This window comes from Atheta coriaria, unplaced genomic scaffold, assembly GCF_025399875.1.
Source record: "Atheta coriaria isolate IRGN ID8LTWV9N9 unplaced genomic scaffold, Caltech_Dcor_3.1 hic_scaffold_7_pilon, whole genome shotgun sequence".
In the NCBI taxonomy this organism is placed as follows: Eukaryota; Metazoa; Arthropoda; class Insecta; order Coleoptera; family Staphylinidae; genus Dalotia; species Dalotia coriaria.
The window spans coordinates 7,577,902-7,589,637 of record NW_027045449.1 but is presented as its reverse complement, the minus strand read 5'-3'; the positions used below and the strand labels follow the sequence as shown (position 1 = coordinate 7,589,637).

The 11,736-nt window shown below is 36.7% G+C and overlaps 1 protein-coding gene across 1 annotated transcript; it reads left to right on the top strand.

Annotated features, from left to right (window-relative positions):
- Positions 1–2,605: 2,605 nt before the first annotated feature.
- On the top strand, positions 2,606–11,529 carry LOC135795974 (forkhead box protein D5-A-like). Its single transcript, XM_065307823.1, has 4 exons — positions 2,606–3,202; positions 7,138–7,243; positions 9,475–10,050; positions 10,264–11,529. The coding sequence occupies exons 1-4, from the start codon at positions 3,050–3,052 to the stop codon at positions 10,470–10,472; spliced, it is 1,044 nt and encodes a 347-aa protein (XP_065163895.1). The 5' UTR covers positions 2,606–3,049; the 3' UTR covers positions 10,473–11,529.
- The last annotated feature ends 207 nt before the right edge of the window (positions 11,530–11,736 follow it).

Here is an 11,736-nt window from a genome sequence, read left to right as displayed (position 1 = left end):
GCTGAGTAAGCAATATGAAATTTGTCATATTGACATATACGAGTAATTACATAAAAAATTTAAATGGAATTAAATTCAAGTAATTATTACGATGGTAAAAGAAATAAAGTAAGTCGTGATATTGGGACTATTAGGTGCTTGGAGAATGTGAGTGCTCCAAGTAAGAATTGAATTAAATTCGCTTTGATTTTCTGCTGATTTGAATGCCTATTGAAAAAAAAAAACAAAAAGAAATAAAACTACAAAAAATGCCTTATATCAGAACAGCAAATAATTAAAAAAAAATTGATGATTTTGGTTATAATAACTATCCAAATATACCTATATTTCATGTTAATATTTATTTATTTTCATAATTTAATAAACTTTTTAATATTAAAATTTATCTATTCTTAATGGTTTCCATGGCCTAAACAAGTAAATAATTCAATAGTTCTTGATATTTAGGAATTCTTACTATAGCGTGCAATTTGTTTTTGTTATGGTGTACAATTTACAGAAAATTAAAAAATATTGAACATAAACTTCAACTTCATTCAAATTAAGCGCATAATAACCAGACTCCGTTCGATTGATAAGTACTCGCTGATTTAATAACATCAGTTATGAGAGTATTCATACTATATTTTCATAATACTCAAATAAATTTCACTTATCAAAGAATAATTACATACTGCTTGTTTTTTTTATACTCAGCGATTGGTTGTATTATTTTGCGTTTCGCCTTGAGTGCATAAAAATTTTGATATTAGTGGTTTGTTTATTACAGATCATTTATTTTTGGTTCTTATCAGTTATAACTGCTTAATATATTACGTTTTATACGAAAATTTACATTCAATGATAACTTATTTATGTGTTGGAACGAAACAAATCCAAAAAAGTAAGTTTTTGTTTTTATAAATTGATTAAATAAAGCTTTAATTGAAACATTAATAAATTTATAAAAATTAATATTAGTTATAAATAATCGACATAACCATACTCAATAATAGTAATATTCATTCTTCTTCTCAACCCATAATATCTTTACATTGCTTTCTTTCACCATTGTCTTTATGTTATCTTGCTTCCTTTGAACCTTACAATTTCTGTAATTGTTATTACAAAACTACAGCTTGACATTGTCATAGTGACATGCTGGGTGTAGTAAGAGAATCCATCATCGATTTGATAAGTTGTTTTTTGCAATTTGCAAAAGTAATATTTTTTGCAATTTTATTGAGTTGTCGTGGATAAACAGAGTCGATTAATTAATTAAATAATAAATAAACACACAGAGCAGAACCTTACTCAACATTAATGTTTTAGTATGATTTGCTGTGCTTTCAATCAAAAATAAACACAAATAAATATAAACAGCATTAAATATTTGTATTTCTTTTTAATCATTAATAAAATATATTATAAGACAAAAATGATATTTAATTATTATACAATGTTATTGCACTCCTGACTCTTGCTTATTTGTGCATTGCATGAGCCGACTGAGAATCAGTCAGCAGGAGAGAGAACAGCATACGTTCTGCGGCGCGCCTTGTGTGTTTGTTTCGGGCGGGCACGCCTAAACGCGCCGCCATTTTTCGAAGGCGCGCAGCCGCGCGCTTATTGGCCAGCAGGAATTTTCCGCCGGCAAGCTGTATGACGAATTTCCACTCGTGTACTCAGCCCTCATGCCACCTCCTCGTGCTAGGCATACGTTTGTGAACAACGTAAGATATCTACGATTCATGCGATCGCCTTTGCGGGGAACTCAAATACGGCAATATTACCTACTCCAATCATTTGTATAAAAATTATAAGTAATTATTGCGCAAACAATAGTCCCATAATAACTACGATAATATTTAGATGCAGTAAAATTTTAAAATTGGTTTTATTTATGAATATAGGTATGTTTTGTATTAAATCAAAAATTTTATTTTAGTTTTTTTAGTTACATATTTATTAAATTTCTACGTTATTTTTACTGGATTTTACAAATTTATATAATGAGTTTGACATTGTTCGCCCTGAGGGCATCTTCATAAAAAAAATTAGTTTTTTTGTAGAGTTTATTAAACTGTTTAAGTATAACTGCAAAAGTTTTTTAGTGTTAAATCTTTTGAATTTTGATTTTATTAAATTTTTTGCATCTTTATTATTTTTTAACATTCATTCATATTTTGCAAGTAAAAATGTAAATTTCCTGCAAAAATTGGAAAAATGTGAAATTGCACAATATTGCATCCGTTCATACAAGTTATTATTCACTTTTGCTGATAATAACTGTTAAATAACATTCTCTAATTGTTTTATTCTATTTTATTGCTCACCATTAACTCGGTTCTAATTAAATTAAATTTAAATGCAATTCAACATCGAAAAATGTAAGTACAGTTTGAGTATCATATTAAATAAAAAAAACTGTTACTGTATTAAAAGTGATAAATTGATACATGCACACATTAACTAATACCTGCCCCCCGCAAGTGTACGCGCAGCAGCAGCAGGCGGCGTCTCTTGTATTCCTGCAAACCTCGGTTTGGCAGGTTCAGCCCCAGCGTGCGTATATGCAAATCAGTGCGGGCTAGTAGCATCCGTAGCAACGGTAGCAACCGTCTCGGAGTATCGGAGAGCGCGATCGCGAGCCCGTGCGTCGGACGAATCCCGCCGCCCGCCGCCTACCAAACTCAGCGACGGCTCGACGTTCCGAAGCCGCGCGCGTCGCCATCGACGCTATCGTAGTCGTTGCGAACGCGTCGGCCGAACAGGCCATAAAAAAAGTGCACACCACGTCGCGGGCGTTTGAGCCACCCGACTCAGCGCACACTCGTGATTTAAACAGATTAAAACTCAAACATCGAAACGCCGATTACCACTGCTCTACTGGTCTACGCCGAATCGCGTCGCGGCGACTCTGATCCCCAACGGCAAAAACAATCAATGCACGTGCGAAGGGTTTCTCAACGCGCCACGATGTTTGTTGCAAAAGTTTTTATCAAAGGCTGGTTTTAAAAAGAGGAAACTTGTGTCAGAAAATAGATTCTAAAAATCAAGTGTTTCTTGTATGGATTTGGAAGATTTTGTTATAACGGGTGAAATAGTGAAAATGAACGAGTTGATGCAGGATTCATCCAGCTTCCCCGGCGGACGATCTACAGTTCTGTCCATATCTACCAGTACGATCATTCCTAGATCAAACGCGTTGATATCCTCAATGGTAAGTTTATTATATTATCATAAATCAAATCATTTCACGATTAATGTGATTTTCGATTCTTTTACGTTTTCGTGCGCGGTCGGCACACCAATCTTTATAGCGCGTCGAGCATTTAAATACGCATTAAAGAAACTTCTCGCTGCTTAAAACGGCTGCTGGCATTGTTACAGTTACCGCGAGCCATCGTACTGAAAACGTATATTCGTACCGTTTGGTATTTTCGTATGGTACATAAAATCCGTACGCAATTTCACGCCGATATTGACTTGTAAATTCTCCTCCTTCTCTCAATACGAATCAATTCTTTTCTCATGCGCGCTTTTGGCTATACCAGCAATCGCCCCTTTTAAATGTGGCACGTGTAAATAAATGATGCTGCAAGCTCACACTCTGTAAATGTACCGTAAAAATTGCTAATTTCAAAGTGCCAAACGAGATATTCGCAGAAAAATTTGACGCTGTTGCAAAAAAAACATAAAACAAAGAAACAAATTGCTGTAAAGTCAGTTTAAGCAGATATCCATTTTAAAATATTGCAATAAGTTGTGAGTTGTGATGACAATGAGTGTGCTTGTATTTGATTCATAAACGGTGATACGTGCCAGCAAGTGTAAAATTTTGAAATAAAGTCATGTCGCGGCGGTGTCTCGAATAACACAAACGCACGTAACGACCGCATCGAATTCTCCGCACATTTAACACAAAATATCGGTTCATGCTCGCGATATACCCCGGACATCGGATATCAGGCAATAATTACATCGAATTAATGCGCCTATAAACATCCAACTGGTAATTGTAGGCGAAGCTTAACGAAGTCATTTGTCATTTGACTGCAATTAACATATCCGACGGATCGCTTATGGGGTCAAAAAAAGTCGAAATAAATTTTGCATACTCTTTGTGCTGATAATATTAAAATGTTTCTATCCTAATGTCATAGTGAAAATGCTTACGACACTCGTAAACGCGAAGTTGTTGACGAATCGGTTCAGTGTGGCAGAAAAATCAACAAACAAATAGAAAGTCACCCGTTTCTAACAAGTGCTCCGAAATAATCAACTTATTGGATTTAATGATTTGTTTACTTGTATGAATATTGTTTTTTAATTGTATTTACTTATGCTGTGCCTGTTGTTTAGTTTTGACGCCACATTACTTTTCCAGGCGACATCATTAGCTTCCAATATTCGCATTATTTAACTATTATGATATGGCTTTTCGCAAAGTTGATAAGATTTTTTAACGAAAGTACAACTTATTTTACAAAGCACACGTAGATATTGGTGTTGTCGCTGATTTAATCATAACTTCAATAGCAGAATTGAAAAATTGTATGCTTTCAATTATTTCCATTCAAATATTCGAGTATATTTATGTTTCATTGAGTATTTATTTTATTCACGTAATCATTCATTCGATATACCTAGTACTCTTTTATTTTCAACTATATGAATTCCGCTTACGTGAAAAATGGAAATATGTTTTAGCTCTTGTGCCCCAATAGCGCGCAATTGATGAATATTGAGGTTATCAAATGTTCCACGTAAAACAAAATATCAGAAGATGCAGTAATTTTACAATCTCAAAATTGACTAGGGCCATAAATGTAACTTTCTCGAAGAAATATGAAGATACTCCATAGAAGTCCAACTAAACTTAATTACAATCGTGAAGTGGTTTACCAAACAATGGCGTGGATATTAAAATAAGTTTCTATTCGATTACACTTCATTATTTAATGCATATGCCTGCACATTTCGATAAAGTAAGCTTTAATCATTACCATGTTGGTTTTTATGCAGAAAAACGTAATCGGCAATCGCATAAGTTGAACGACATCACACGATCAAAATATTGTGTCGTACCGAGTTTGAATTCGAGGTATGCTCGAGCCGGATCGTAAGAAATCACGCACGGTCGTGTGCGATGAAGGCGAAAAAGTCGAGAGAATCAGCGCGAAATGAGTGATGTAATTTGATCGAAATTCCATATTTGCAGCGATGCGACACGATTTTCCATATGGCGCTTCCGAGAACGTGTGCTTGCTGTGCTTTTTCTTGCATGCTTTTAAAGTCACACCTGCTAGCGTTCGATTGATAATAAAAATCTAGAATACAAAAACTTATTCTGTTATAATTTAATTTTGATAATCTAGATTCATACACTTTGTTAGTGATTGATTGTTTAGAGTAGGTGTGCTAGTGTTTAGCGTTCCGATTTGATTTGTTGTTAAAACAAGAAGCGCCCGCCGCGGAAACATGCTCCGTTGTTGTTACAAAATGTTTTTGCAAACAATAATGCGTGTCGCGAAATCCAGTAAACAACGCGGGCGCACATGTCGTGCAATAACAAATCGATGGGCGACGCGCGAAAATGCGCTATTATGTTATTTCGAGAAAAGTGGACGTCGAACAATAACAATTAGCACGGATATTTATAAATATTCGTTCGTAGATTAATGGAGAGCTTGGGCGCGTTTGTTTGTTAATGCGGTTGTTTTTCTTCTTTGCAATGCAAACATTAATGCGAACGCGGTGCTCAAGCAACTTTTTTGCGCATGGCCTCTACTACTACGTACGTTTTGTCGCTTCTTTTGTCGTGCGCGTTTCTTTCAACGTTTGCGGGCGGAGGGCGGGCACTACGTCTTCACTGATTTGAATCAGATTGCCGCGGACCACCTCGGAGTTTAATTAAAGGTATTGCGCACCCATGAAATGAGTGCGAGAGTGCGAAAATAGCATGCTGATGGAGTTTCAGTCGGAGTACGTACTATAAAAGTAGGGAATTTTTCCGTGTTAAGAGGAATAAAATTACATTCAGTCATTGAGAACAATCATTTGTCCGCGAAACTGTGCATTATTGGAAATTTAGAAAAGCATTGTCTTTGTTTCTCCTTGCGTTTTGTTTTCAACTTTTGCTTTTTATTTTAGTTGTGTGCGTTAAAAGTGTAAAACTGCATTAGCACGGAACTTTGAAGTTTATTATGAATTTAAGTTAAATAAATCTGAAAAGAACATTTGCTGATTTTTATTTGGTGAAAAAAAAATTACCGAAATTTTCCGCAACAGCAAAATTTTGCATAAAAGCTCCGTTTTATGCCTGGTTGCTCGCCGACTGTTGTTTTAAATGTTTATTTTTCGTATCCATTCCCACTGTTTCATGCACGGCTCGGTGTGGTCCGAGATGCCACCGATGATGCCGAATATAACGCATCATAAAATAGGATGAAACTGGTGTTTTCATTACGAACGATGTGTGTTTATAAATAATCTAATGATATTATTCAAATAATATCATCACATTTCACAGCAAACATCGACAAAGCCGGCGGCGCGCATCTGCCCCGTCGCTCCATCCATTACATACAAATATTTCGGCACAAAAATAATTTCAAATGCGCGAAAAGCGTAAATAAATAATTCGCGTATTTAGACACGTCGAGAAAGAGCCTTTTATTGGAGGAATAAATTATTAGACATTTGGAGTCGTTGAGGAAGACAACGCCTGCCGTGCGCGTCGGTGTGGGATTTAAATATAACCGCTCGAGATCACTTGAGATTTTCACGATCATTATAAATTCGCTTGGGTTTATTGTCCGGATACATGACTTTCACAAATAATTGCAAACAATATCAACTAAATACGAATATTTCAGTTGGTGCGTAATTTTTGTGCGTCTTTTGTTCATGATATAGTGTTAAATTTTTAGCAAAACTTTTATTGGCCGGAAATAACTGCAGAGTGAGTGCGAGCGGCGGGCGACGTCGCTGTTCCAATTCCTGCCATAAATTATTGCCGACATATTATTACGACATCTTTATTATTCTTATTCCTAACAATAGACTGACTTGTTTCCGATGCGAAAATACAGAAAACATTTATATCGGGCATTTGCGCATGAAACTAACTGTGTTTTTTTTTCTTACTTTCAGGATCTGGTTAACCACGACATTCTTCAGCAAAAAATCAAAACCGAGCAGCCGGATAACGGATATGCAATGCCACCCCATCCTAGTGCATGTGGCGTTAATCCACACAGTGAGTATACTTTATTTCGATTACATTTAGCGAATGTTTAATTGTACTGGTTCTAATTCGATTGATTCATTATTGAATGTCATGTATTGTATATCGAGTGTTCGTTTGGGTCACACCATTATCAGAAAGGTCGAAGAGTCACCGGGACAAATAAGACGTCCGTTTGATTTTTTTGGATCTTTTACGCGTCTAACTTTCCAACAGTGACACCGTTACGCTCGCTCTCATTTCGTTACTGATAAGCGCAAAAACACGCTAACAGCTTGCCAATAACAGTATCACATTGGCGATGTATGCGTTTTCCGGATAGGCCTCTTCGTAATTGATCACATAATCAGTGTTGATAATATTTAAGAAATCAAAATCACTATAGGAAAATAAATTACTTAAATTTGTTTCAAAAACTTTATTCACACTAAATTAATTTCTTTATAATGTAGTGAAAACGGCGAATTTATATTTGAAGTAGTTTATAAGTATGTATGTTGTTTTATGGTTGATGAGCTTTGTGCTAAACAGATGTTTCTATTTGTTCCGTGATGGCTTATTACCTCTGCGGTTGAAAGCTTAATGACCGAAAAACTTTAAAAACAACATTAACGATGCGCATAATTCAGATATTTCTAATGCGTGTGATTTACGAAGTATTATTAATTCGACACCGCTGCATCCGTTCCTCGTATGTCTGAAATATATTCGTGTTTCACACTTAATAAAACGATTTTCTTTTATTTGGAATTCGGACAATTTGCAAGGGAGTTTTGATTTACGTGTTTCCTCGATAAATTGAGATTATTTGTAGCCAAACATAACTTCTAATTATAAAAGCAAATATATATTTAGCCAGCTGAACCATTTAAGTTTAAAGTGTTCAAAATGAAAGAATTAGCAGGCGACACACGAATCTCACTGAAGAAAGAAAAGCTCTCTGTTGGTTGAGCAAAGCAGCGCGTTCGTTGTTCGTGCCTTTACTGCGCAAGCCGATGCAATGTACCGAACAATATGACACGAACCCATTCATCAACGTAACTTTCAGACCAGTTCAGATGCATTTCTGACGCGATTTTGTTCCTTCGCACTGTTTAAGAATCCATTAAAACCTCGAAAGCTTCAGCGTCAAGTGTGTTACATGTTACAACGCGTCATGAACCAACTTTATGAGCTTACGGTCGAATATACGGCGAACGTGCAACAAGTTATCCTCGTACACTCACAACACGTACACATATACATATTCACTCAACAACATTACAACTTCAGTATCAAATGATCAGTAAAAAGGATGATTTGAGTGGAAAAGTATCGAGTTCGTCTTTGTTTAGGTTGCAGACGTGCGCTCATAATGAGAGTAATGAATCCCCCGTTTTTGAGAGGCGGATAAGGTAAACGGCGTTCAAGGGGAATTGCACCAAATCATGGAGTCAGGGGGAGATTGTGTGCGCGCAGGTCACTGGGGTGGTTACCGGGTGGCTGTTGCGAATGGCTGAGGGCTAATCGAGTGCATTATCGCCTAATTGAGCGCGCACTCGGCGCAACGCACGACACACGTCGGTCTGTACCTGCAAATCCTGCGTCTGCTAAAAGGTTCAGCGCGCACTTCATGAAACTCAATATGCATATTCGCTGGAATTAATAAGCCGACTGACTATCACGTTACGGACAAACACAACTCACGTGTGTGCTGGAATAATTAATAGCAAAACACGATTTGCAATTTGTTGAAAGGATGAATTATCTTTTTTTTGCATGTTAGAGAATTGTGCTAAAAAGTTATTTATAGCTGTGTTTATACTAATTATTGTATATCGGATGATAGCGATCAATCGCGCATGACCTATTTGCGTTGTTTGGGCCATCGCCATCATGAACTTTTTCACAAACTTACCCTCAGCTCTCACCACACGACATACACGTCCTTTGATATCAGCAAATCGGACGATGCGCGATGATGCGTTATCTAATCGGCAATGGATTTGGTGCGAGCCATGATGGATGACTTTTGACATTTCGAAACTTTCGAAACAGAAATTGTGATTTTTATAATATCGCTACGTGCATATGTGTGCGAGGGTATAATGAGTGACTGACGCTAATAATTAACGCGAATTAAGTGTATGTATGAATCGAATTGCGAAATTTACTACGTACGTTATTTCCTTCGCGTATGTAATGCACAATCTCTTTTAATGACGCACATGTATTAAATTGGGCTGTTTGCGCACTTGTTGCAGATACAATTGTACCATCCACAACATCCACTTACACGTCATCAGCGGCTACGTCGACAGAAAAACCGGAAGAACATCGTGCGACATCATCTTCATCAAGTCAATCACCTCAGCCATCTTCATCGAATTCTAATCTAACCAAACCACCATATTCTTATGTGGCATTAATCGCGATGGCTATTCAAGCGTCTCCGAATAAACGCGCTACACTTTCGGAGATTTACTCGTTTATAACGAACAAGTTTCCGTATTTTGAGAGGAACAAGAAAGGATGGCAGAATTCTATCAGACACAATTTGAGCTTGAATGAATGTTTCGTTAAGGTTCCGCGTGAAGGAGGCGGTGAGCGAAAAGGAAACAACTGGATGGTTGATCCACAGTTTGAGGATATGTTTGAGAATGGTAACTTCCGCCGACGGCGGCGGATGAAGCGTCCATTCCGTAACGCGCAGCCTTACACGTCGAAAAGTTTCTTTTCGGATACACTCACGCCGCATAATTTACCACTGACCAGGAATATTTTTTCAGCTACTTCGTATCCACCAGCTTATTCGAGATACGATCCAAGTTGGATTCATGGTAAGTCTTTCATTTTACCTTGTTTTATTTACGCCCATATATCCAACTGTGGGAACAGGTAAAAAGTGGAGGTGGTAGTGATGGAAGGTGTAAGGCAGCTTTGTATCTTGTCTTGTGGGACTGGCTATGACTACCTACTTTACCTACCTTCGCTGTGTAAAGAAGCAAATGGCGGTATAATATTAAGTGTACATTTTTTTCTTTTTCTACAAGGTCAATCATCATTAGCGTACAGCACAAGTTGTGGTTCGCCAGCAGGATATCCCCAGCAAGCATATCCACCCCCGACAGCATTCTCCCCTTGCGGAATGCGCCAGGAAGCCAATCGTTATCCTGCATACTGGCCACCAGATGGGGAGTATCCAGCAGGCACCTTAAGTTCTCCATCTGCAGCCGACCCACAGCTGTTGTTGCAATGGTGACCCATGGTGACCACGCCGCCAGCATCGGCGCCATGTCCCAATTTGCACACAAGCGAAGCAACCCCCAATGGTCATCAGCAACACTTGCAATTGCATCAGCTCAGCGAGCAGGAACTGCTCTGCGCGGTGTGTCCGGCGATAGATAATCGTACTACTAGATAAGTGGATCTATGTGTTCATATTACTAAAGGGAATACAACGAAAACGAACTTTGTAATGAATTAAATAATTTAATTAGGTTGCAAACGATTCAAGGGCAAAGATTATGGAAGAGGTGTGCTTGCAATGTCTTTTTCCCGTGTGATTTATTGCTAGGAAGTTAAACTAAACTAAAAAATTTAAATTATTTAGAACGCATATCATCAAATTGAAATTTAATTACCGCCGAGCATTTGTAATTAGGACTATATGTAGTAAAACAAAACAGTATAATTAATATTGTATTGTGTCGCGTAACGTGTAACGTATATAATCTAAGATATCTCTGTGTACGACTTTTAACACAAAAGTTTCATTGACGAAGAAGGGAAGTGGTATTTCTTGAGCAAATGCAATTTACCGTTCCACCACATTCATCACACTTGTACTCGTATGTTTTATTTTATATAAAATTAAAGTATTATAATTTTACTTTCGAATATAGGCTGTTTCTTCAAAATTGTGTTTGCTCACAACAACAACTCATCGAAAAATATCGAAATCATCTAAATCTATCGTTAGAGAGTTTATTATTTTTATTTCTACTATTACATTGATTTTATTATTTATGATCCGTCCTTTAAGAAACATGTCAGTCATAAATAACATGGCGCAGATTATCGCCGCTTTTATTAATTATACTTACTCGCAATTATTCGAACGAAAACTGTGTAAACCTATATACTAGTAAGTAATGAGGTTGAGTGACATTGTCGGATTATGCAATCTTGTCGTCGATGTGTTTGAACTCTCCCATATTATTACTGAAATATAAATGTGTAATGTATAAACTATTGGAGTTACTTGAACACGTCGAATATAATGATTTATCAAATATATGTTCTATGTAAATATGAAATCTGTTTATGCCATTTTTATGCACCGTTTTCTTTAAAATTTAACCACCACTAATTAATAACTATTACTAAACATTAATAGTATAAGATAGAAAGACTGCTGCATGAAATGAAATCGTACACTTATTCAAAATTTCAGGGTGGTCCCAGCGTTCGCCGCGCATAATAATAGCCCATATCAAACTTGAACAACTCTAAACATAACAAGC